This window comes from Gracilinanus agilis, chromosome 1 (assembly GCF_016433145.1).
Source record: "Gracilinanus agilis isolate LMUSP501 chromosome 1, AgileGrace, whole genome shotgun sequence".
Taxonomy (NCBI): domain Eukaryota; kingdom Metazoa; phylum Chordata; class Mammalia; order Didelphimorphia; family Didelphidae; genus Gracilinanus; species Gracilinanus agilis.
In genome coordinates this window covers 364,537,592-364,565,276 of record NC_058130.1, presented here as the reverse complement: position 1 = coordinate 364,565,276, position 27,685 = coordinate 364,537,592, and the positions used below count along the sequence as shown (strand labels likewise).

General features: G+C 38.0%; 1 protein-coding gene across 1 annotated transcript in view; it reads right to left on the bottom strand.

Moving 5' to 3' along the window:
- The window catches only part of LOC123251804 (chondroitin sulfate proteoglycan 4-like), a 188,186-nt gene that overhangs the window by 88,333 nt on the left and 72,168 nt on the right, over positions 1-27,685 (bottom strand). Inside the window, exon 3 of the mRNA XM_044681120.1 lies at positions 1,294-1,814. Within this exon, the coding sequence (XP_044537055.1) occupies positions 1,294-1,814 (521 nt within the window). The remainder of the gene's footprint in view (positions 1-1,293; positions 1,815-27,685) is intronic.

The following is a 27,685-nucleotide window of genomic DNA, read 5'->3' as shown; positions in this document are numbered from 1 at the left end:
TAAATGATTAGTTCTAGAGCCTTATTGCAAAAAAGCTAAAAAATAAGTTTGAAGAAAGGCAATAGCAGTAGCAATCTTGGACAATTTCTTAGACAATTTCTTGGACAATTCCATTATACTAAACTGCCTCTAATCACATGATAGAACAAGTCTCACATTCTTAAAATAATAATGAAGCAAGAGGCTCTCGGTTGTTCAGTGGATAGACAAATGGGCCTGGAGTCTGAAGGACCTGGGTTCAAATTTGACCTCAGACACTTTCTAGGCAAGTCACTTAATGCTGCTGGCCTCAGTTTCTTCACCTGTATAATGAACTAGAGAAGGAAAGGGTAAACCACTCCAGTATCTTTGCCAAGAAAACCCCAAATTGGATCATGAAGACTCAGATGTGCTAAGCAACACAACACAAAAATAACACTAGGTCTTAGATTTATAATACTTTCTTTTTAAGATTTAAGATTTTCTGAAATCAATACTGTGCACTCTGAATTTCAAAATTGGGATATGTGGGTTAAGAAACCACAAGACTCCTAGTTTAAACAATGTAGTGATTCATAGGAGTGATTGAATGGAAATGTGAGGAGAGAAATTGTGACATGAAGGGAGGGTGAACATGAAGAGTTCAGGCCAATGGCCAAAAAAAATTAGGCTCTTTATTTATGGCAAAAATATGACATGCTACATGAGTCACATGCAGTTTTTCAAGTCCAAAGTTTCCATATCGGAGAGGAGACTAAAAAAGAATTCGCAGAGAGCTCAGGAGGAATTGTAATCATTACTGCCTTCCCTTTGGGTGAAATCTGAAGCCCAATTCAAGATTCCCAGTTCTAAAGCCTAGGGTCTTGGGAGAGAAAATAGTTTGGTAAGGTGCCTGGAGGTATGGGACAGTGGAAAATACTTGGAGACAAAGGACCAATGGAAATTCTGCCTCCGCCACCTGTGGGTGACTTCAGTAGTTCTTAGTTTTCTCCCGAATAATAATGGGGAAGGGGTGGTCGAAAAAAATAAACTTCTGTGGGCCCTTCCAGCTCTCAATCACTCCTGCAGAAGGGGCTCTGAATGTTGCCCTCCGGACTTTAACCCTGGTGTGCCTAACTGGGGCTGAGAATCGCTTTAAAAACGCAATCATTTGGTCTTCCTTGTAGCCCCCATTCCCCGGGGTCTTGAGGGAAGGGGCGCTTTTTAGTGGGGTTGAACACGGACACACGGTCCCTCTTCCTCCCGGGCCCGGCCCTTTCTAGGGCGCCGCGAGCTTGGCCACGCAAGAGTTAAAATCCGGGGTCCTCAAGTTACCAACATGGCCTCAGAGTTTCCCCAGATCACGGCGGGGCTCTCGGCTTTGCAACGCTCCAGCGGACAGGGCCGGGCGGGATAGTCCCTAGCCACCTGCCCCCCAGCCTGCCAGTTCCGAGCCCGCCAGCTCTCCGGACTCCCTGCACTCCCTCCCGCCTGCCCGCCTGTGCGCGGACCCGCGTCCGCCCCGCTCCCGACCCGCTCTAGCCCGGCCTGCTCAGCGCAGTCAGGGCGCCCAGAAAGACCATAGGCAGGCGAGGTGAGAAACCTGTACCTCCGAGTGCCCGGCGCGTCCAGAAGAGCCCCAGGAAAGCGGCAAGAACGGAAAGGAGCTCGGCTGGGAACCCCTTCATCCCGCCGGGAAGCGCCCCTGCACCCGGGGCACATTCCAGTCGCGGGCGGCAGCCCGGTTACCTGCGCGGCGCGGGGCCCCTCCCTTGTGGGCTCTGATCGCGCTCCGCGGCTCTGACCCTGCCGGGCAGAGGGACGCCGCCCCCTCGTTGCACCAGGCTGTGCTGGGGCTGTGGGCGGAGGAAAGGGGGAGAAATGAAGGAGATTTTTCGAGCCACAGCTGTTCTGTTCTATCAGGCCTCCAGACTAGGCGGTCCATCCATGGAAAGGTCCCCTTTAGAGATTTGAACTGTTTGGAGCTACCTTCCTCCTCAGGTGTTAAAAAAGTCTGCTGAGTTGAATGAGACTTCTATCCCCTAAAGCAGGCCAATAATTTCATTACTGTGGAAAATTCCCCGTTAAGCATTTTTAAGCGCCTGTTATGCTCCAGGCACTGTGTTAAATGCAGGGGGGGTGGGGGGTGAATAAAGTCTTAGTCTTTAAGGAGCTCATATTTAAATGGAAGAGACAAAATGTGTGTAAACTGTGCAAATTAGACATATGTATGACAAAGATACAATATGTCATACATATGTTTATACTTATGTGTATAGTTGTCCCTCACTATATCTTGGTTCACTTATTGGGGCTTCACCTCATGGAGGGTATTTAAAATATATATATATAGCTAATTCTATATGGGAGTTATTGCTATATCTTGGATTTTGTGGATGAATACTTTATTCTAAACGATGGAAATGCACTTCGCTACTGTGGTCTGTGCCAGTTTGCCAGCTGTGAGGTTGTATAGGGCACACCATTGGCTGCTGGAATGAAAGGCAACCAACTCTAGCTCCGTGTTCTGAATCCTGGGCTTTGATTGGCTCAGTAACTGTAGCATCGGTCTGTTTGCTTTCCTGTACTGTGCTCTTGAGCATTTCTCCTTGTCAACTTCATAGCAATGTCTGATCTGTGGGGAGTGTTGATAATGCAGTGTTGTGTTTTTGTGAAGTTTTCCTAAAAGTTTGAATTTATGTCAAGCCCTGTGCCACCAAAACGTTCTATGCCTTCTAAGGCTTATGAAGGTCAACCCAAGAGCCAAATTACGTAGGTTTAGGAGTGTAGAAAGTGTTTAAGAGCGAATGAAGTGTTTATAAGAGTGTGGGAAAGCTTAATGAGTTTGGAAAAGGTTTAAAGGAGTGTGGAAAGGGTTTATAAAGCCTTAAAATATATATAAATAATGAAATAAATATAGCACTGCCTCTTCATGGATTTTCACTTATTGTGGGTATAACTCCCACGATTGGTGAGGGATCACTGTATCTAGATCTATCATCTTTCTATTTATCTAGCCTCCTATTTCTCTATCCACCTATCTCTATCTATATTATTGAATGGGAGACCCTGGGCAAATCATTTACCTTTTCAGTGTCCTTGACCACTCTTTGTAAGTTGCAAAGAAGGTGATTAACTTGGTAGAATGTCCTTACTAGGAAACTCTTCACAACATTGCTCTTATCTATCTACCTACTACTGCAGGTTTCTTTATACCTTAGCACACACCCACACAAATTATTCTCTCTCTCTCTCTCTCTCTCTCTCTCTCTCTCTCTGTCTCTCTCTCTCTCTCTCTCTCTCTCTTTCCACGTGTCTCTGTGTCTGTGTCTGTCTTTATCTGTTTCTCTGTCTGTCTGTGTCTCTGTGTCTCTGTCTCTTTCTCTCTCTCCCGGGCAAACAACTGTGAAAATACAGTCTTGCCTAATCACTAAACCACTTGGAGGTTAAGTAGTCTTAATAGGAGGGTCTCCTACCCAACACCCAACACTACAAGGCAGCATTTATTCTAGTAAACTAAATAAATTATAAAAAAAAAAAAAGTAAGAACTACAGGTCTTCAAAGAAGGTAGAGATCTTTGGTCTGATCTGGTTTGGTCAGGGAAGTCTTTATAAAAAGAGCAGGCAAACTGAATCTAAACCTATGGCTAGGACTTGTTTAAGGAAAGAGAAAGGGAAGGAGATGGACATTTCTGACAATGAGAACAGTACCCATTAAATACATAATATGTCAATGTGCTGTCTGACTGAACCCCCCACCCCCCATTCTTTTTATTTATAAGTTTTTTTTATTTTTTTCAAGATTAAATGATGGTACAATTTTCAATAACTGCTTTCTGACATTTTTCAATTTATATTCTCTCCTTCACCCTCCCCTCTGTGTAATTGGAATCTGTTACCCTTAAAACTAAGATTCCCAGCAAAACTACGATTCTCAGGACCCCACTCACTTCTTGTCATTGCATGCTGATATAGACAGGTTATAAATTGGGTGGAGTTTTGTGTCTAGCCCTCTTATCTTCCTGTTGGCAACTTCGGTGGAGCAGGCATTTTGAGCAAGTGAAAAACTTAGTCACGTGGTTTCTATTTAGTCAGATGATAAACTTTATAAAATATAATACTTCAAGTATTGAACATTAATTTAATTCTTACATTTTATGGCAACCACAAAGGGATGTTCAGAACCCTTAATTCTCTCTAAGTAGATTAGTTTGAAAAGAAACCACCTTTCTCCTGCCATGGCTTTTTGCTCTCCCTCCCCCACCCCCGGGGAACTCTTTTTGAAGCTGCCTGTTGCTGCTGATCCTGCCTCCTGCTGCTTACTCCCTGGGTGGTCCCAGCCACCTGCTTCTGCCCCTCCTGCTCCTCCTCCTCCTGCTGCTGCTGTTACTGCTGTTGTTGCTGTTTTCTGCTGATTGGAGCAGCTCTCCGTAGGCTTGGAAAGTATAAAAATTCCTCTTTTCCTTACATTTCCAATAGCTGAGTGCTTACCTTGGAAGCCCTGGTGTGTTTCCCTTAGGCAATCCCTCTTAACTCCCTGTCCACATGGCAGGGGAAGCAAGCTGCTCCCTGGTGTTTTACCCCTAGGGGGAAGGGGAAGGAAGCTTACTCTTCCAAACAGGCAGTAGAATTGCAAGCATGGCCCTCTCTATGAAAGAGCAGTGAATAGTTCCCAGTTTTAGGATGGTTTTTTCTTCCTACCATTCCTGGGTATACTTGTCCTTGTGATTAGCTTGCCTGAGATTTAGGGGAGAGATTCATCTCCCTACACCCCCTTGCCATTCTGGCCTGCCCAGTCTCTACAATACATCCAATATGGAATTCCTCAACACTATGTTCAGCACGGAATTCTCCCTCACCATGGGAGATCCCAGAGGTGTGACCAAAAGGAACCTAAGTGAATGATGATACTGGGGAGGGGAAGGAACCTTAAAGAATCTGGAGGTGGATTTTAAGCCTTTTCAGACTCCCTTGTTTTATGGAAGTCTCTGTATCAGAATTGAAAAAAAGAACTCTTGAATTCAGTGTCTGTATCCTGTCACATATATTGTATTTGCTGATTGCTTGTTTTAAGATTTTATTTTATTTGTTAAGTTCTGTTACACTATGTCACTTTAAGTTACTGTGTTTTGGCTATTAGTTGTATGTTCTGTTACGTTCTCTTTATTTGTGCCTTCCCAAATGACTGGACTGAAGAAAATGCCATTGTAAAAATCCAGGAAAATGTAATGATCTAAAAAAAATTAAATTGATTTTAAAGGGCCTTCTGAAGTGAAGTGCCTATTATATTCCCCACCTCCACATTTATAAAAATATAGTGGATAAAACATATAAACATCTCATCCAGAAGGTGGAAAGTTTTTCTAAGGGTCATGGTACCCCTAAACATTACCCAACTCTGCATTATAAAAAAATCTGAAGTGATTTTCAGTATTGTAGTCCTCACCTCCAAAATACAATGGATGGGACATATAAAAGACATGTCTGTAGCACTGTTACAGTCTCATGCCAAAGGAGGGAGCAAATGCAAGGGGTTTGATTACCCCGTGATGGGTTATAGGCTTATATGAAAGATGGAAAAGTTAAAGGGCATGGTGCCCCTAAATGGCCCCCAAGGAGGAGCATTTCAGCCAAGATTGAAAGCCATGAACTTCAATGGCTACCTGAGTTGATCCATGTGTTTGTCAACACCTTCCTCACGGGGGATTGTATAATTGCCATGAAATTCTAGTTTTATAAAGGTTAAGAAACTTGCTACCTCCCAGAATCCAGGAAGTGAACTGCTTGGAGAAGGTACCATGGAGATGCCTGCAGAAACCTCACATTGCACCGAAAGATCCAGAATGAACTTTGGGTTGTAGTGAAATTGAACCGGCGGGGGGTGGGGGGGGGAACACATTTATTTTGTATGTATACTCTTATACCAAAGGGGACTGCCCCCTAATTGGCTTTTTGTCAATGTGTCTAGCAATCATTGATTTTGTTCTCTTTCCCTTTCATCCCCAAATTATTGTAATTTATAAGTTGGTTATGTTTAAAAGACCCATTGGGAAGACTAGTCTTCCAAAGGATCTCAGGGGGGATTGTATAATTGGCATCTGTTACCCTAAAAACTACAATCCTCAGCAAAACTGTGATTCCCAGGACCCTATTCACTTCCTGTCATTACATGCTGATATAGACAGGATATAAGTTGGGTGGAGATCTGTGTCTAGTCCTCTTAAATTCCTGACAGTGGCTTTGGTGGAGCAGGCATTTTGAGCAGGTAGAAAAACTTAGTCACGTGGTTTTTATTTTGTCAGATAATAAACTTTATAAAATATAATACTTCAAGTATTGAACATTAATTTAATTCTTACACCTCTGCAAGACAGCAATATGACATAGGTTTTACATGTGTTATAATACATAATTCCATATTCATCATCTTGTGAAACTAGGCACATATCCCTTACACTAGAGAAAAATTCATGGAGGAAATAAAGTGAAGAATGGTATGTTTCAATCTGCATTCAGACTTTGTCAGTTCTTCTATAATGATGGATAGCCTTTTTTGTCATGAGTCTCTTGGAGTTATCCTGTATCCTTGCCTTGCTGATAATAGTGAAGTCATTCACAGTCGATTATCATTCATTATTGCTATTATTTTATACAATGTTCTCCTGTTTCTGCTCACTTTATTTTGCATCATTTCATTCTCATTCTTCTTCTTGCTGTTCAATCGTTTCAGTCATGAAAACCCCATTTGGAGTTTTCTTGGCATACTGGAGTGGTTTGCCTTTTCTTTCTCCAGTTCATTTTACAGATGAGGAACTGAGGCAAACAGGATTAAGTGACTTGCTCAGAGTTGCTCAGCTTGTAAGTACCAGATTTGAACTCAGGAAGATGAGTTTTCCTGACTACATGCCCAGTATGCTATCCTGCTGCCTTCCTAAGTCTTTCTTTCAGCCTAAAACTCCATCTCTAGCTTCATTTCTCACAGGATATGGTTTCACATCTTGTTGATCTTGTGGACCTTGTGGAGAGGAAAATTGACATGTGTACTATGAGTTTTTGAAGAAACACCTTTAGGGAAATAGCTTCTCAATAGATAAAGCAACCTCAGCGGCTAAAGAAACAAAACTTTGGGCTAGTCAAAAAAGACTATTGAGCCATACTTTACTTACCTCTTCTTATTGACAATAGCCCAGTGAGCTAAACTAATTCTATCTTGAAAGAGACTTCTTCTCCCTTTGTTGTTCTTTAGTCATTTCAATCATATCTAACTGACTTTTTTGTGACTGGCAAAGATACTAGAGTGGTTTGCTATTTCCTTCCCCAGCTTATTTTACAGATGTCGAAACAGGAGCAAAAAGGACAAAGTGACTTGCCCAAAGTCACACAGTTACGATGTGTCTAAGGTTAGATTTGAACTTGGGAAGATGAATCTTTCTGACTCCAGGCTCTGTGCTCTATCCACTTCACCACCAGACCACTCTCTACTATCTTTAAAGATTACTAATCACAGAGAAATACATTGTCTCCCAATAACAAACCTGATCTTTATCAATTCCTGAGACTTAGAGGTTTTCACACACAGCCCCCCATTTCCTTTCTGCCTTAGAATGCCACTGACTCATGCTCTCAGCCAGCCTAAAAAGCTTTAAAAACTCAAATTTTCCTTTAAAAGTTGAAGCTATTGTGCTAATAAATTTCAGTCAGTTAACAAGCATACATCAAGCATTTACCATGCTTGTGCCAGGCAATATCTCTGCTCTGAAGGATCTCAGAGTTTAATGAGAGAGACAACACACAAACCAGACAGATACAATATAAATTTGAGACTGTCAACAGAGGGAAAGCAACTAACATTAAGAAAGACTGAGAAAAGCTTCATTCAATTTGGCCTCTCACTTTTATACCTCCACCCCTTCTTACCGACTGTTCATAGATGAGGTTCTCCCTGGCCTCTCAAGGAACTGAAAAACTCTCACACCTCCCTCTGAACATGCTCCAGTTTGCTAGTTTCTTCCTTAAAATGCAGTACCGGGAACTGAATACAGGACTCCAGAGTGTTCTTATGGGAGAAATATTTCCTCTCTGAGTTCATGTAATAGGTAACTGTAGCCAAAATTTATTTACTACAATACAGAAATTATAGAAGTAAAAACAATAGGTTTTATTATTATGCTCAAGCATAGATCCAGGGTTCAGAGAAGAAAAAACAAAAAAACAAAACCCAAACAATTATTAAGATTGTGGCCTAAGAGATAGCCAGGCTTGGAGACAGAAGGTTCAAACGTGGTCTCAGACATTTCCTAGCTATGTGACCCTGGGCAAGTCACTTAACCCCCATTGTCTAGTCCTTATCACTCTTGTGTCTTAGAACCAATACACAATATTCATTCTAAGATGGAAGGTAAGGGCTATTTTTTTTTTAAGATTCTAATAATTCTTATTAGCAAAATTATATTAGAGTAACAGAGAAATAATTGTTGCATATTGCTATCTTGTTATTTCCTCTTAGATCATAAAAACTAAAGAAAAGACATTCATAATAACATACTTCCTTAAATGTCATAAAAGTTGAACAAACTTAGTTAAACAGAGTCAAAATCTCATTGGTCTCCTAAGGAAACAAACCTTGCCAAACAATCTCTATAGGTAAACTAATTAGGATTATAGATTAAACTACATTTAGAGGGATCATAAATATGCTGTTTAAGGAAGATTTACATGTTGTCAAAAAGTCAGGGTCAGTTTTCAGTCTTCCTTTTGCTTCTTATCTAAGGAATGTATAAGGAAGTAAATATTTCACATCCCCTGGGACAAGTTTCAGCCAGCCCAACAACCTCTCAAACTGAAGAAAAATGCCCTGATCTTCCTTTTAAAAAAAATTCCTGTTTTATTTTTTAATTGTTTAAAAAATTTAATAATTTATTTGTTGGTTGGTTACATTAAAATTCCCAGGTATCTCCCTCAGCATCATTTGACAAAAAGATACGTGCATATATAAAACTTTGTCTTGTTTGTTTCTATTTATCAATTCTTTCTCTAAAGATGAATAAACACATGTCATTCTTCAAACAATATTTCTGTGGCTGTATATAGTATTCTCTTGGGTCTGCTTGTTTCACTTTTTTCATAACTTCATGTAGGTCATTCCGTGTTTTTTTTTTCTGTCTGTAATTTTGAGACAATTTATTCAAGTTACTCTGGGTCTTTTTTTTTTTTTTTTTTGAGTTTGTTTTTTCCCATTTTTTCTTGTCGTGCAAAACAAATTTCCCTATTTGTTGTTGTTGGATGAGCATACTCATACTTCAGAACCAAAACCCCAGAAATAAAACTATAAATACACTGATGTGAAAGATGAATTCAAAACTTCTTTCTCTGAAGGTGGATAGCATTCCCCCTCATAAATCTGCCAGGATTGTCCCAGATCATTGCATTGCCAAGAGTAGCCAAGTTTTCAGATAGTCATCATCCTCATCCGATAGTGCTGTTACTGTGTAAATGCTCTCCCAGTTCTGTTTATTTCACTCTGCATCAGTTCCTGCAGATCTTTCCAGCTTTTTAAAAAAATCATCTTGCTAATCATGTCTTATAGCACAATAGTATTCCAATTTGTTTAGCCGTTCCCCAACTGATAGACATCCCTTCAATTTCTAAGTCTTTGCCACCACAAAAAGAGCTACTATAAATATTTTTGTACAAGTAGACTCTTCCCCCTTTTTTATTATCTCTTTGGGATACAGATCCAATAGTGACATTACCAGATCAAAGGGTATGCATAATTTTATAGCCCTTTGGGTATAGTTCCAAATTGCCCTCCAGAATAGTTGGATCAATTCACAAATCCTCCAAAAATGCATTAGTGTCCCAATTTTGCCATATTCCCCCCCAATATTTACCACTTTCCTTTACTGAAATATTGGCCAATCTGATAGGTACAAGGTAATACTGTGGAGCTATTTTAATTTGCATTTCTCTAATCAAGAGTAATTTAGAACATTTTTGATTTCTTCATCTGAAAATTGCTTATTCACATCCTTCGACCATTTGTCCATTTTGGAATGGCTTGTATTCTTATAAATCTGACTTAGTTCTTTATAAATCTGAGAAATTAGACTTTTATCAGAGACATTTGTTATATATTTTTTCCCAGTTTGTTATTTCCCTTCTAATCTTGGTTACATTAGTTTTGTTTGTACAAAAGCTTTTTAATTTAATATAATCAAAATTATTCATTTTACATCTTATAATATTTTCTATCTCTTGTTTGGTCATAAATTCTTCCCTTCTCAAAAGATTTTCCAGGTAAACTATTCTGTGTTCCCCTACTCTGGTGATGGCAAACCTATGACACACTTGGCAGCACTGACACACATAGCCATTTTCAATGACACGCAGCCACATGCAGCTGCATACAGAGAAGTATGGGGCCACATGCAAGGATGAAACATTTGCTATAGTGTAGTGTAGACACTCTGTACACTATAGATGACAATTCTACCTATATTAATTTACCTATTTTGGTTTATTAAATACAGTTATATATTATAATTATACTTTTTGTTATTTAAACTATAAATATTGTGAAATTATGGTTTTTTCCTCTAAGTGACACTACTACCTGAGTTATGCTTGTTTTTTTTGGTGAATTTTGACACACCAAGCTCAAAAGGTTGCCCATCACTGCAATCTAAATTGTGTATCCATTTTGATCTTATCTTGGCATAAGGATGTGTGATACTGGTCTATACCTAGTTTCTACCATACTGTTTTCCAATTTTCCTACCAGTTTTTGTTAAAGGGTACATTCTTATTCAAAAAGGTGAAATCTTTGGGTTTATCAAACACTAGGCTGTTAAGGTCATTTATTCCTGCATATTATGTGTCTAATCTGCTCTACTGATCTACCCTTCTATTTCTTGGCCAGTACTAGATGGTTTTGATGATTGCTACTTTATAATACAGTTTGAGATCTGGTATTCCTAGGCCACCCTCTTTCACATTTTTTTTCATTAGTTTCTTTGATATTCTTGACCATTTGTTCTTCCATATGAATTTTGTTATAATTTTTTATAGTTCTATAAAATAATTATTTGGTAGTTTGATTGGTATGGCACTGAATAAATAAATTAGTTTAGGTGACTGCCATTTTTATTATATTAGGTCAGCCTACCCATGAGCAATTAATATTTTTCCAATTGTTTAGATCTGACTTTATTTATGTGAAGTGTTTTGTAATTGTGTTCATATAATTCCTGTGTTTTCCTTGGCAAGTAGATTCTAGTGTTTTCAATAGGAATGGGTGTTGTATTTTGTCAAAAGGTTTTTCTGCATCTATTGAGATAATCATATGATTTCTGTTAGCTTTGTTATTGATATGGTCAATTATGCTAATGGCTTTCCTAATAATAAACTAGCCCCTCATTCCTGGTGTAAATCCCACCTATCATAGTGAATGATCCTTGTGATATATTGCTATATTATCCTGGCTAGTATCTTATTTAAAATTTTTGCATCTATATTCATTAATGAAAGTGGCCTATAATTTTCTTTCTCAGTTTTTGTTCTTCTTGGCTTAGGTAACAGTACCATATTAGTTTCACGAAAGAATTTGGTAGGATTTCTTCTCTGCCTCTTTTCCAAAATAGTTTATGCAGTACTGGGATTAATTGTTCTTCAAATGTTTGATATAATTCACTTGTGAATCCATCTGGCTCCCAGAGATTTTTTCTTAGGTAGTTCATTGATGGCTTGTTTGCTTTCTTTTTCTGATATGGGATTACTTAAGGTTTCTTTTTCCGCTTTTGCTAATCTGGGCAATTTGTATTTTTATAAATATTCATCCATTTCACTTAGATTGCAAGATTTATTGTCATATAATTGGGCAAAATAGCTTCTAATTATTGCTTTAATTTCCTCTTCATTGGTGGTGAGTTCACCCTTTTCATTTTTGATACTGATTATCTGATTTTCTTTCCTTCTTTTAATCAAATTACCAACACTCTATTTTATTTGTTTTTTTTCATAAAACCAATTCCTGGTCTTATGTCTTATTACTTTCAATTTTATTAATTTCTCCTTTAATTTTTAGGATTTCCAATTTAGTCTTTAAATGAGGATTTTTAATTTGTTCTTCTTTTAGTTTTTTTAGTTGCATGTCCAATTCATTGATCTGCATTTTCTCTGTTTTATTGGGGTAAGTATTTAGAGATATAAATTTCTCCCTAAGTACTGCTTTGACTGTATCCCATAAATTGTTATGTGTTGTCTCCTCATTGTCTTTCTCAGTAATAAAATTATTAATTGTTTCTATAATTAGTTCTTTGACTCACTCTTTTTTTAACATTAGGTTATTTAGTCTCCAATTAATTTTTTATTTATTTCCACAGAACTTTATTGATTATAATTTTCATCGCATTATAATCTGAAAAGGAGACATTTATTATTTCTGCTTTTCTGCATTTGGTCATGGTCTTCATGCTCTAATACAGGGTCAATTTTTGTTAGAAACTGGTCTTTCCATGTTTTTAAAAAATAATATGCTCATCCTTTCTTATGGCACAATAGTATTTCATCACAATAATACCCCATGACTTGTTCAACCATTCCCCAATTGATGGATATCCCTTCAATTTCCAGTTCTCAGTCACCCAATCTTCCCTTAATATTAATTAATTAATTCCACAAATTAGATTTTGGTCTAGTGAAATCAATATTAAAGGAAGATGGACCTTTAGTCAAAACTTGTAGGAGGAATGGCCCTTCACCCCGAAAAATGATCATTAATAAAAAGAAATTTAACATTTGCATTGCAATTGCACTCCATTCATTGAACATAGATATAGTGTGATCAGTGCAGAATACTACACTATCAATGCCATCTATAGTTGTATACCTTCTCAACCATATATAGCACTTAATCATTTTTTAAAAAAAACTTACTTTCCACCTTAAAATCAATACTGTGTATTGGTTTTCAGGCAGAAGAGAGGTAAGGGATAGGCAATGGGGGTTAAGTGACTTGTCCAGGGTCATACAGCTAGAAAGTGTTTGAGGTCAGATTTGAACCCAGGATTCCTCTCTCTCTAGGCCTGGCTCTCTATCCACTGAGCCAATTAGCTGTCCACATTTTATAATTTTTAGAGGGCTTGAATATACCTTGCCTCATTTGACCTAAAGAGCAATGCAATAAGATAGAGTAAGTATTATATTATCCCATTTCACAGCTGAGGAATATGAAGCCCAGAGAGGTGCTCTTGTGCCTATGTACACATCTCTTGGCACTTCACTCATGCTGGGGATGAAATTAAAGCTGGGGATTCTTTTCTACTACCCAGGCATCAAGCCCAGATCCTTGGTCTCATTAATATGCATCAACTGAGTAATAGGGTTAAATAGGTCCATTTGGGGGGAGGGGGATAGAACTGGCATCTAGACCTTCTCTGCAGCTGCCTCCTCTGCCATCCTTCTTTCTGGGCCCACTCTTGATCCTCTGCTTCATCATGAAACTTTCTCAAGTCCCAGCCCTGCATGGTTCAGCAGTCTAAATTTGAAAGACGTGCTATCCTGCTGAGTGCTGAAGAGCTCTGCCTAAGTACAAACATGTGTACTTGACAACCTCAGTAAATAAAACCAAACAGCAATATTTGCTCATTTTGTCCAAGTTGGCACCAAGTGTTTAGCTCTACTCTTTCCTTAAATATAAATATCTGCAGAGGAGAAAACAACCAATTTGCATACTGTCTCCCTAGTCAGAGCAAGAGCTCTTTGAGCTCATCTTTGGATCCAAAGGGCTTAGCACAATGCCCGACACATAGTAGATGCTCAATAAATGCTTATCGATTGACTGAAATTTATCATTAGCCTGCTAAGGAAGATTGCACCAGCTGGTAGCAGCTTCTACTTCTAAAGGCACAGTTAGAGTTTTTATAGTTTTTTAGGTCTCCTGAGGTCACAAAGTCAATCAGTGGCATTCCAATGTGGAAAGGAAAAAGATGGGATTGGGGATCTCAAATTGTGGAAGTCTTTAGAATTCCAGTAGTTGATAAAGATCAGACTTGTTTCTTTGGGAAAATGAATTCGATGTGATTGGTAACCTCTATTATGGAGACCTCCTTCAAAAAAGAATCAGTCTGGTCCACCTTATTGCTACCAGTAAGACAGAAAATAAAGTATAGTCTGAGGATCTTTATCAAAATAATCTATAGCTCTATTTCATTGGCCTCTGAGGTGGTTGCTTTATCTGGGATAATACTTCCCCAAAACTCACAGTATCATATTTATTCTTCTTCTCCATAAAGAGAATCAAGGAAGTTGACAAGATATCAATTCTTGGCATGTCCTGCTATTTTCCCCAAATTCAAAAATCAGCAGTTGAGAAAATGACAAAATGATTCCTTTAAGGACTCAGGAGTAAGTGATTCCCCATTCCATTGGTTATTCTTCATAGTAACCTGGAGAGAACGCATCTAAAACACAGCTGTCCCCAAATGTTCTATGAGTCTTTGTGGAATTAAATTGAATATGTAAAGTCATTAAAGACAGAGGGATGTGTTCAGTTCTTTGTCTCTTCCTAGCACCCAGAGCTAAGTATTCCATGTATACTTGTTAAATGATTGATTTTGGTTTGGTTGCAACTGGGGAAGGTGTGCCTGAATGGTGATAACTTTCAGAGCTCATTAATAGCTTCTCCAATCAAAAAGTCTTCTCATCTGCCTGCTTTGGAAAGATTACAATTTGCTCACCGAGGAATCAGAAGTGAAAAATGAAAACACAAAAGAGAAAAATTCACTTATTTAATGCTGTTCAGAACTATTTCAAGTTTTTCATATAGGCAGGAATTTGTTAAATTAATCATATGATCAAAGGAGTATATACTGAGCACTTAGAACACTATGAAATGTGAGCAAGTATTAATAACAAATACTTATTGAGCATCTATACTGAGCACTAAGAGGATGGCAGAGATGAATAGGGAAATGAAAAATGGGAAAAAATGAAAAATTTCCATATTTATTATCTTTCTCATTACAATATGATTCCTTTGACACAAGGGACTGTCTTACTTTGCCATTTGAATTTCTAGTTCTTTACAAATAGTAAGAATGTAATAGATGTTTTACTTCATTCATTCATTCATTCATTCATTCATTCATTCATTCCCTATGTTTAAAGGGCTGACCTTCTAGTAATGCTCTTTCAGTCTCCATAGTAAGCAAAAAAAAAAAAAAAAAAACTTGCACCATAATTAGAAAGTATTTAACACTAGTCCTGGGAATATAAAGAAATATACGTTTCAAAGGATATAAAATCTAGTTGGGATGATATGGGCATCTACAAAAAAAAGATAATCAACAACATTTAGTAGCAAATGCTAAGAACAAGATAAATAGTTTGGAGGTAAATGTAAAAAGTTGTAAAAGATTATAGTAACCTTGTATTTGGTCAATATAAATATCAAAGCCTTAGGATAAGAATTCACTACTTGGTAAAAATTGTTAGGAAAACTGGAAAGCAGTGTGGCAGAAACTATAAATAGACCATTATCTTACATCATTTGCCAAGATAAGGACAAAATGGATGCATGACCTAGGCATAAAGGGAGATATCACAAACAAATTAGAAGAACAGGAGACATATTCCTTATCAGATTTGTGGATAGAAGAATTTTTGAACAAATGAGACATAGAAAGTATTGTGAGATATAAAATAGATCATTTTGAAAGGAAAGAATTTAAGACCAAGCAAGAAATAGAGAATATGACAAAATGTAAAATGAATAGTTTTGGTTACATTACATTAAAAAGGGTTTGTACAAACAAAACCAATGCAACCAAAATTAGAAGGGAAGCGACAAACTGTGAAAAAATCTTTATATCAAAAACCTCTGACAATGGTCTAATTTATCAAATATATAAGGAACTAAATCAATTGTACAAAAAAATCAAGCCATTCCCCAATTGAGAAGTAGGCAAGGGATATGAATAGGCAGTTTTCAGATAAAGAAATCAAAACTATCAATAAGCACTTGAAAAAGTGTTTTAAATCCCTCCAAATTAGAAAAATGCAAATTAAAACAACTCTGAGGTACCACCTCACACCTAGCAGACTGATCAATATGACAGCAAAAGAAAATAATAAATGTTGGAGAGGATGTGGCAAAATTGGGACACTAATGCATTGCTGGTGGAGTTGTGAATTGATCCAACCATTCTGGAAGACTGTTGGGAACCAATAGGAAAAATAGGGCCTTTGATAGGGCCTTTTATCTGGATCCCCATCAAGATCAATACGGCTGATACAGCTATGTGATTGATCCTGGTGGTCTGAGCCTGAAAGGCTGGCCACGAGTTGGATAGCTAATCCAAAATAATTGACCACTCTTGAAGGCTCCTTTTATGATTGGAAGTCATTGAGAGAAATAGAGTCTCTAATAGATATTTTAATCTGGACCCCATCAAAAGATCAACAACAGGTAACACTGTGTGTTTGATCTTTCTTCCCTGCAAGTCAGGACACAGACAGGATGGTTTTGTCTAAGATAAAAATCTAGACTCCTCTCTTTAATTCCTTTTATGATCCACATATTTTCTTATTGGAAAGCATTATAATCTGATTTTCTAGGATAGCTTTAGGTTTTACAGTAAGTAAACTTTTAAGTACCTTTTAAGTACTATATAGCAAACCAGTAGTTAAGGAGTTAACAGTTTTTCTCTGAGACAAAAAGGCAAAAATTAAGCAAGAAATTGCCAGGGCTAGCTCCCAGACAGCCAAAGTCAGAATTAGGCAAGCCAGACAGTTAAACATTCTGCCAGGCTTTCCAACCCATAATGTTAAAGACTTATTCATTAAGTTATCTCTTGAAGTATAGAAACTTTTCACTGAAATAGCTTGTAGATAAAAAAGAGACTCATTCCCAACCTTGAATCTTGTTTCATTCTGGGCTTAATCATTATGATGTAACCCTTTTTACCTTGAGTAACTGTACCACTATAACTCTATTGAGCTTTGTAAAACCATATACCAATCATGATGTAATTCTGTAGCTTTGACATGTCTGCGCAGCTGCAAAACTCCTTTGTGCTTTGTGTGAAATGAGCTTTGAATTCTGCATATAATAAACTTGAATCAGCTCCATGTCAAATGGGAGCAGCCATGAGCTAATCAATAGCTGCTGTTCTCAATCTTCTTCGTCCTTAACAATCCAACGTCACTTTAAGCCATTCAAAACCCTGTTAGTATATAGAACTGGACCTCTACAGAAGGCAATTTGGAATTATGTCCAAAGGGCTTTAAAAGACTACCTGCCCTTTCATCCAGCCATACCACTGCTGGGTTTGTACCCCAAAGAGATAATAAGGAAAAATACATGTACAAAAATATTTATAGCTACACTGTGGTGGCAAAAAATTGGAAAATGAAGGGATGCCCTTCGATTGGGGAATGGCTGAACAAATTGTGGTATCTGTTGGTGATGGAATACTTTTGTGCTAAAAGGAATAACGAACTGGAGGAATTCCATGTGAACTGGAACGACATCCAGGAATTGATGCAGAATGAAAGAAACAGAACAAGGAGAACATTGTACACAGAGACTGATACATTATGGCACAATCGAACGTAATGGAATTCTCTACTAGCCCAGGACAATTCTGAGGGACTTATGAGACTATCCAAACTATCCACATCCAGAGAAAGAACTGTAGGAGTGGAAACACAGAAGAAAAATATTCCCTTGATCAATAGTTCAATGGGGTATTAGAATAGAATAGAGGGAATGAAAGATTTTCAGAGGGTTTTGGGCAATGTAAATACTTTGCAGGCAGCTTGACACACACATGGAACCAGATGAGTTCACATTCTGGATTGAAAGGAACATTTAAGAAGGGACACTCAGATTCCAAGGGGGTCCATTGATCTCTGGACACCGAGGAGAGGAGAAGCTTACTTCCTATGGCCATCTTGGAATTGAGTGACAGGAAGAAGCTGAGTTCCTGACTCAATTTGGAGGTTCCTAAAATCAAGAGGCCTTCTTTGATACTGATCCTGTGATCCTAGTTCCCATCTCTATCATCTGTTCTGTGTGAATCGCCAAGGACCTGATCTTTCTGGTCTAAATCAAGCCAGCCCAACTGGGCTCCAGCCTTTTGGGCCTCTAGCCAACCCATCTGATTAAATTACTGATCCTGATTTAATTCAGTGGACCAGTTAGTCAGGAATAGTTAGCTAGAGTAAATTTAGCCAGATAAAGAGTGCAGAGAGAGTAGCCCAATTTATTGGGAACAAAGTGACTTTCGCTGGTCAGTTTGGGGGGAAGAGTTAGGAAAAATATTAGAACTATGGAATTTGTCTCCCTGGTCCATTCACCCATCCTGTGTTGTTCAATAATATCTTTGATAATATCATACTGAGAGAACAGTCAGATTGTGTTGTCATCAACCCACCGGAAGTGAGGCCTACCAACATCGGGTCCTCAACACTGGTCAAAGCGCAGCCCAATATCTAAAGACTTTTACCAGGTTCCCCCACTCACTTATTTCAGGGGATATGATTGGGGATATAGCCTCGAAATGATCACTCTATTGCAAATATTAATAATATGGAAATAGGTCTTGATCAATGATGCACGTAAAACCCAGTTGAATTGCTCATTGGCTATGGGAGTGGGGAGGGAGGAGAGGAGGGGAAGAATATGAATCATGTAATGATGGAAAAATATTCTTAATTAATTAATTAAATTAAAAAAAAGATCTCAGACTAAAAAATAAAAAATAAAAAAATAAAATGGATCATTTTGAATACTACAAATTTTAAAAGGGGTTTGCTTTTTGTTTTTTTTTTTTACAAATAAAACTAATGTAGCCAAGATTAGAAGGTAAACAGTAAATTGAGGGGAAATTATGTATAGATAATTTCTTAGATAGAGGGCTTATTTCTAAAATATATAGAGAACTTTGTCAAATTTATAAGAATATGAGCAATTTCCCATTGATAAATGGTCAAAAGCTAAGAACATTTTTTAGGAAAAAAATCAAAGCTATACATAATCTTAAGAGTTTTTTTGCGTTTGAAGGGTTAGAGTTTTGGGGATGTATAGAGACTGAACCTGGGAGTTCTCTAGTCTTGACCATTTCTGGGAAGAAGATCCTTCTAATATAGATCAGCATCTGTGATATGTGGCAAGTGAAAGATGAAATAACTGAGAAAACAAAGATTCCTGAGCATATCTGTTTATTACGATGCATGCCAATTACTCAATAAACTAGAACCAGGTCCCTTCAGCTTTGGACACCAAATATGGGGGGTGGGGGTGAGGGGTAGTAACAGACTTTTCTACACCAAAAACAATTAAATAAGACCAGTGACTAAAAGAAAACAATTAACCAGGATACTAAATTAGATCATCTGATTTTTAATTGAAGGAAAGATTAGAAACTTTCTAAATTGGGATGGGAAGAATTAATAGATGCAATTCCCAATCAGAAAAAGAGGTGTACCACTCCCCCTCAAGTATCTGTAAATAATCAAAGTAACTGGAAACAAAAACAGATTAAACAGTATAGGGCCAGTTTTTAAATAAAACATAAGGTTGCTTTGATATGTACAAGTGTGAGAAAACTCCTTGCGTCAGTCTTTGGATCTGATCAAGTTTCTGGCCAATAAAACCTAGGACTAAGTGTCTTTAGCTAAGTGTCTTTAAGCAGCAGGTAGAGGTGGTCCAGCTTCCCAGCCACACATGCAATAAGGCTTTCTTCCATTTTTCACATCTGAATAAAGTTTTCTCACAGAGCAAAAATTGTACTAGATCCATAAATAAATAGAAAAGGAATTGAGCTAACTCCATAATTGAGTCACAAAATGGAGTCAGTATGGTTCATTCGATTTCCACAATTAACCATTTGCTATTCTAATCCCTTCAGTTCCCTCAGCTATAACATTTTTAAGTGACTTGCCCAAGGCTCCTTTGAGGGTGTGTCAGAAACTGAGGAACTAGAACTCATGTCTTCTTGGCTCTAAGAATAACTCTCAATTCACTATTTCATGCTGCCTCACAATCTTAACTACTTTTGTTTGACTCCAGTTAAAATTACTTCAGTAGGGGCAGTTAGGTGGCTCACTGGACAAAGAGCCAGGCTTAGAGACAGGAGGCTGTGGATGCAAATCTGATCTCAGACACTTCCTAGCTGTGTGATCCTGGGCAAGTCACAACTCCAGTTGCCTAGCCTTTATTGCTCTTCTGCCTTGGAACCAAAACACAGTACTGATTGGAAAAAAAAAAAATCAGTGCAATATTAAGTACCACCTCTGGGTAATTTTCTCTTGAGGTACTAATTTGTTTCATATATTACTCTCCACAGAATTCTGATTGCAGTGTTTTGCCATAGTTGTCACCATAGAGGTGACCTTAGGAAGAAAGAAGGAAGGAAGGAAGGAAGGAAGGAAGGAAGGAAGGAAGGAAGGAAGGAAGAGGGAGGTAAAATTTAAAAAAACCGACTTGACAGATCCGGGGAGGGAGAGGGATAGAGCATGAATCTTGTAACCATGGAAAAATATTCTAAACAAATAAATACAAACTTTTTAAATTGACTTGATCACCATTTCTTAAGGGAGTTTAATGAATATAAAAGATTTCTATAATAAGGAGATCAGAAAAGATCAGAAACTGCCTCAGTCAGCAAATAGTTGGTCTCCATGCAAAGTTTAGACAAGTGGAGTCCAAAGGGAGAAAGCATTAGTCTAAGGAACAAGCTCATTTGTAAAACATTACAAGGGAGCATGACAGAGGTTTATAAATGATATTGACCCATAAAACAACAAAAAGCAGTGGTGAGGAAAGCTAATCAGCTAAAAAGTTTGTCATGAAAATGAATTAAGCCAGAATATTCATAGGTGAAACTGGAAGAAGGAAAAAAATAGATATGAAGTAGATAAGATCTGCTACCATTCTATTAAAAAAAATCTATTACCACGCTAGGATCTGGAACCTTCAAGAAGCCAATGGGCCATATGAGGAAGTAGAAATGGTGTGTAAGATGAAGTCAGGAAGGACACTGGGACTCAATTAAGGAGCTATAAAAGGAAACCATATTGGAAGCAACATAATTTTAAGACATTTAGGGAAAAATAAGCAGGATATGAATCAATAAAATTCTTAGGTTTCACTTCACATCCAGCAAATTTGCAAAGATGGTAAAGGTAGAATTGACAGTATTAAAAGAGTTGTAGACTATCAGGCACATGAAAGTACTGTTGGAAAAGTGGTGAACTGGTTCAACAGCTCTGGAAAGTAATTTGATTACTTTGTCTCCATTTGACCAAAAGATCCCACAGCTAGGCATCTACTTCTGGAGGGTAATGAAGAAAAAAGAGAAAAAAGAAAGGCTCCATATATTAAAAAAATATTTTCAGCAGCATTTTTTTTTTACTGTAGCAAAGAATTAGAAACGAAGTAAAATGGCCAAATTGTTGCACATGAACACAATGCAAGTTTGCTGTGCTGTAAAAAACCCATGAATATGAAGATTATAGAGAAGCAAAGGAAGACACACACAGGAACTGCTGCAAAGGAAAATAAGTAGAAACAGATATACAATATACACAGTGATTACAAGAATATGGTGGAAAAAATGGCAACAACAAAATAATCCAAACTGAATACCTTGAAATTATAATAAACTTGACTCCAAAGAAGAAGATAATAAAAATAGTTACCATTTAGATAGTGCTGACTATGTGCCACACACGGTGCTGAGTACTTGACAATTATTACCTCATTTGATTCTCACAACCACCCTGAAAGGTAATATTGTGTGAGATAAAAGGCAGCATGAGTGTCTCACCCTTTCAAATAAAAAACCCTGGAGTCAGAAAGTGAGAGTAGAAGAGACAGAAGTTTATTTCTTCTTTCTCATAAGAAAGGACAAATTCCCTAGTGGCAAATGCAAATGCCTGGGCACAAATACAAGCATCATATAGGTTCCTGACTCAAGACTCCTCTCCTCCCTCCTCTGTCCGACCCTCTTTGTCTGAGAGTCAGGACTTAGAATCTAAGTGGGAAGTCTACCCCATGAGCTCATCGCTAGCTTCTACTACTATCTCTACTAGTTAAGAAGAGATAATAAGGTAGGACAACTGGGCTGAGTGGCCTTGTTTCTTGAGCCCTGATGATGCCCTTGAAGTGAAATATAGAATCTGGTCCTAAAATAACTAGACATTCTTGAAGCTAAAAACAGATTAGTTTACACATTTTATTCCTTATTGGGGCAGGGGTGGTGGTGTAAGCTGGTTGCTTTTCCTTGAGGAATACACACTTCATTTTATTTCATTCATTATTATTATTTCCATTTTATAGTTCAAGAAACTGAGGGAGATAGAGGTCAAGTGACTTGCTCAGGGTCACACAGCTAGTAAGTGTCTGAGACTGAATTTGAACTCAGACTTTCCTGATTTCAGACCCAGCGCTATATTGTATCTATTGTGCCACTTAGCTGCACCTGGAGTTATATAAGGAGACACCTCTTTTGTTTCTTGCCATAAGTGGGGAACTATAGGTATGGAACATTGCATATAATAATGGACTTGGATAATGTAATTTTGCTAGCCTATTGATCTTACAAAACTATTTTTTTTCTTCTTTACAATTTTTGTTGTTGTTATAAGAGATGGCACTCAGGGCAGAGGGAGGGGGAAGGATATATTGGCAATGCAGATGATGCACAGCCAAAAATAATTAATATAGTTTTTTTAAAAGAGACAAGACAACAGGAGCATAAAATTTGTGCCTTAAGAAAACTAAAATCCAATTCCTTTATTTTACAGGTGAGGAAACTAAGACCCAAAGAAATTAGATGTCTTGCCTAAGGTCATATAACTTGAAAGTGTCCGAATTAAGATTCAAACTTTGATTCATTGACTTCACATCCAATAACTCTGAAAGAGGAAGTAGACAAATTTCCTGACAACAAAGTTTGCCTCTGTCTTCCTTTAGGAAGCAATGGGGGATGGCTTATCTTTTCTACCTTCTTACAGACATATCTGCTCTTGAGGTCTCAGTTTCTTAATTTGTAACAGGAGGGAATTGGATAATATTCTCTTTTACATAATTTTCTTGGATTCTAAAATTAATTTCAACAATAGAATGAGAAAATCTCTAACATTTAAATGGATATCTTTGAATAATCTATAGGGAAGTTTTAAGAGTTTGGTTTTCTTTGCAGAAGCAGATACTGATCTCTGGGTAAATAGGGGAACATCTAATTAGTGAATTCTCTGAAGGTATTTGACTAATTCCCTGCCAAAATGAGAGGATTTATTATTTCCCTTAAGAACACTGCCATTCCTCTTCTTCCTGAAATCAGATGTAGTTTATCACTCAAATGCTTCAGACAGATAGCATGTTCTCTAGTCAGTATCTGTGCTGTAAAGACTATGTCGGGATACTGTAGAATCTAGATGCCCTGGGATCAGCACAGCTCCACATTTATCACCAATCATGGTCTTTTCTAAGTGTGAAACTACTAAACTATGTTTCTTATCATATTAGTCCTTACCTGGTTATCAGTGATTGTTCAGTTACATAAAAATTTAAAAGCTATTCCTTTAGAAGTGAAAATGGATTTTTTAAAAAGAGAAAAAAGAATTATAAAATCATCAACATTAGAGTATGACATCTTATTAATCATTCATTCAACCAATGTCTATGGAGGCTTTCTAGGTGCAAGTCATTGTTCTAGGTGGTATAGAGGATAAACAGAGATATAAGCCCTCAAGGAAACAGAAACCTAATAGACTAAAAAATGCACATGAATAAACTTAATACAAAGAGAAGCCAGGTGGCACAGTGGTTACTATGCTGTGCCTAGATTTAGGAACACATCTTCCCGAGTTCAAATCCAGTCTCAAATCCTTAGTGACCTTGGACAAATCATCTAACCCTGTTTGCTTCAGTTTCCTCATCTGTAAAATGAACTGGAGAAGAAATGACAAAGCACTTCAGGATCTTTGCCAAGAAAACTCCAATGGGATCACAAAGAGGCAGACACAATTGAAAAACAACTAAGCAACCACAACAAAGGTAAGATGTGGAAAATGCTATAAGATGCATATGTCAAAGGACTAGAAATCTGATCAAGATAATGGCATGATATCTCCTCAGCCAAAGTTTTCCCTAAGAGCATCAGAATTTGGTTGATTTTGCCCCCATTCATGGTTTATCCTGGAAACATTAGACTTTAATTCATGTTTAGGTCTTTACTGGAAGGGCAAGTTCTGGTTTCCTCTTGGTCCTAGAACACACTTCTGTTTAGTCTAGAAATTTAGCACTATTTTAAGTGCTAAGATAAGATAACATTGAACAGGGGCAGCTGGGTGACACCTTAGCTAGAGTGCTGGTGGGGGGGGGGGTATCTTCCTGAATTCAAATCTGGCCTCAGACTGTAGCTGTGTGATCCTGGACACGTCACTTAAACCTGTCTGCCTAAAACAACAAGATAACATTGAACAATTGACAGATTTTATTTCACATGACAGAAAATGCAAAACATAATGGACTTGTATTTCAGTCCAAAAACAGTCAAGACATTCTCCTTTCCTTTATAAGGAGCTCAGCCTCCCCAGAGAACTATAGAGTCCTCCATACTTGTTAAGACCTCTCATCAAATAGAAAACAATCCAAATCATTAAAGAGACAACCCTTTTGTCTCCTTCTCTATCCAAGTCCTGCACAGTCAACATAGCTCACAGAACTAATGAAGGATTAGGTACAGGTTTGTTCTTCTGTGTTATAGTTCTGTGATTTGTTGCTCCCTGACTGCCTCTTGGAACTCATAGCCCCCTTGAAGGATCAGATCAAAAGCCATCTCTTTCAAGAAGTCTTTTATGATCTTACAGTCTCCCCTCCCCACAGGATAGATACTGGGTTTGCTAATCTGTGCATATGTGATATGTTCTCTAGTAGATTTTAAGTCCCTTGAGGGTAGGGACTGTTTTTTTTGTCTTCGTATCCCTGCCATAACCAGTGCCTAGCACACAGTAAGCACTTAAATGTTTGTTGATTTACCGATTATTTTAATTTAATTTTATATGAATAAGGGAGAGGCAGAGACAGAGTAATATCTGAGGCTGGATCTGAACTCAAGTATTTCTGACTCTAGGCCCAGGACTCTATCCACTGAACCATCTACCTGACCATTGAATGCCAGGTTGTTGTTGTTGTTGTGTTGGCCCCTTTTGAGGTTTTCTTGACAAATATAGTAGAGTGGCTTCCCACTTCTTTCACTAGCTCATATTACAGATGAGGGAAACTGAGGCAAAGTTCAATGAGTTGGGTCACATAGCCAGTAAGTGTCTGAGGCTGGTTATGAACTCAAGTCTTCCTGACTCCAGTCCCAGTGACACTTAGCTACCCCTAACTAGTAGATAAAAAGACAAAAATGAAATAGTCCCTGCCCCCAGGGAGTTTATATTCTGCTCTAAGGTTTCTCACCACAATTAAATGTTCAGGCTTATCAGAATATAACATTTACAGGCCATTCCCTATAGCGCCAAAGGGGATACCCTCAATATCCACATAGAACTGGAACTGCTTCTCTACTAAACTCCAGGATGGGTTGCCAAGCCACCCACACAGTGATGAGTTTTCCCAGATGGCCAACTCAGATTAGGAAGCATCCACCCACAAGCCCACCCAAGAGGCCAGCTCTATGTTGAAACTCACGGGAAGCCCCCTGTTGTGGGATAAAGCTCCGGGGTAGTTCAGAGCTATTCATTCCATTGACCAGAATCCTCTAGGCTTGGTAAGGATAGGAAAATCAGAGACTCCTGTGGCCCTCATTCCCTAGTGAGAGGCCCTGGTGCCACAAACATAATACAAGAAGGCACCAGTCCTCATTAGAAGAGTACATTTTTTTGCTGAATTGCCTTTTATTTTTTATTTTTAAAAAACCCACTTTCTGGTTCCACTAGTTAAAGAAATACAAGAAACCACAGGAAGCTATATTTGACTATATTGCAACCAGAAAATTGGCTTAACATTGTGGAGCTCTGCTTTCCAGAAACTCATTTATTGCTACATTATCCTTCTCCTTTATGCCATTTAAACATATGATTCAACCTGTTCTTTTGTCCTTCAGTTTGGTAAGATGTGAGAAGCAAAATATGCTCTAGGGACCTATGATGCTCCTGAAATACTGATACTTGAAACTTTTTATTCAAAGCAAAAAGCTGAGAGCATTATTTCCCATACTTTGGAATATCTGTGAAAAACCCTGAGTATCCTGTGTCATCTACAGGAAATAGGAAAATCCCTGGGGGAACATGGTCCATAAGAAAAGCAGGAGTAACTGAGTACAAAAGAGTAGGATTTAGAACTGGAAAGAACCTCAGAGGTCATCAAATCCAATCCTCTCATTTTACAGAGGAATTAAGAAACTGTCAGAGAGAGACTCGGTGACTCGTCTACTGTTGCCCAGAGAAGAATTTGGATCACAGGACTAAATTTAGAACTGAAAGGGACTTTAGAGGTCATCTCATTCAACTGTCATTTTACAGATAAAGAAAATAGGTTCCAGAAAAGTTCAGAGAATTGTCCAAGATAACACAATTAAGACTACCACTCAGAGGCAATCTTGGAATCCAAATTTTCTGATTCTAAATCTATTACTCTTTCCAATGTCCCAGTCTGCCTCAACAGAACCCATACTCAATGCAAGAAATAATGAGCTCAAGTCTCTGTGATCTGCACAGTGGCTGGAGGAAATCTATATAGGCTCTTTGGAGTCACTGACCCTTTTGTCCTTCTCTGTCCTGGCTTAGTCCTCTCTGTCTTATCTTTTCGATCTTCCATTGCTTCCCATACTCTGCTTTTTGGGGCCCTTTCCATATTGCTTCAGCTGGTGAAACTTCACAAACAGGGCTGAGAAGAGGCGGGAGATCCATAGTGCCATCTTGCCTTCTTCCTAAAATTCCAGTGAGGAGAAGGTTACTTTTTTGAGTCTAGAAGCTTTACGAATTTGGACAGACTTTGCAACATAGTGGAGGACAGAAGGGTCTGGGGTGCTATGGTCCATAAGATCATAAAAAGTCAGATGCAACTGAAGGACTGAACAATAACAATGGAGGGTTTTCAGAGCTATAGTCTTTACAAGACTTTAGAAACAGTTAAAGTCTTCCAGATTAAACCAGTATTAAATATCTCTGTTGTAAGAGCACTATAAGTTGTAGCAGGGTAACTAGGTGGCACAATAGAGTGTCTAGCTTGGAGTCAGAAAGACTCATTTTCTTGAGTTCAAATCTGGTCTCAGACACTTACTAACTGTGTGACCCTAATCAAGTCCCCTAATCCTGTTTGCCTCAGTTTCCTCATTTGCAAAATGAGGTAGAAAAGAAAATGGCATAGCACTATCAAGAAAACTCCAAATGGGATTATAAAAGTCAGACATGACTAAAATACAACTGAATGACAAATAACAAATAAATTGTAGCAAAGTTTCCTTTCCTGGGAATTCCCTATAATAATGAAAGTGCAGACCCAGTGCTTTTCCCTATAAATGTGAGCTGTTATTGTTATTTTCCAAAAGCTAACCTTCCCAGAAGGCTTTGGATTTTAACTTTGAGCAAAAGTTTAAGTTAAAGACATGTAACTTAGGACAGCTAGGCAGCTTGTTGGATAGAGTCAAGTCTGGAGATGAGGTCCTGGGTTTAATTCTGACCTCAGATACTTCTTTTTTTTTTTTTTTTT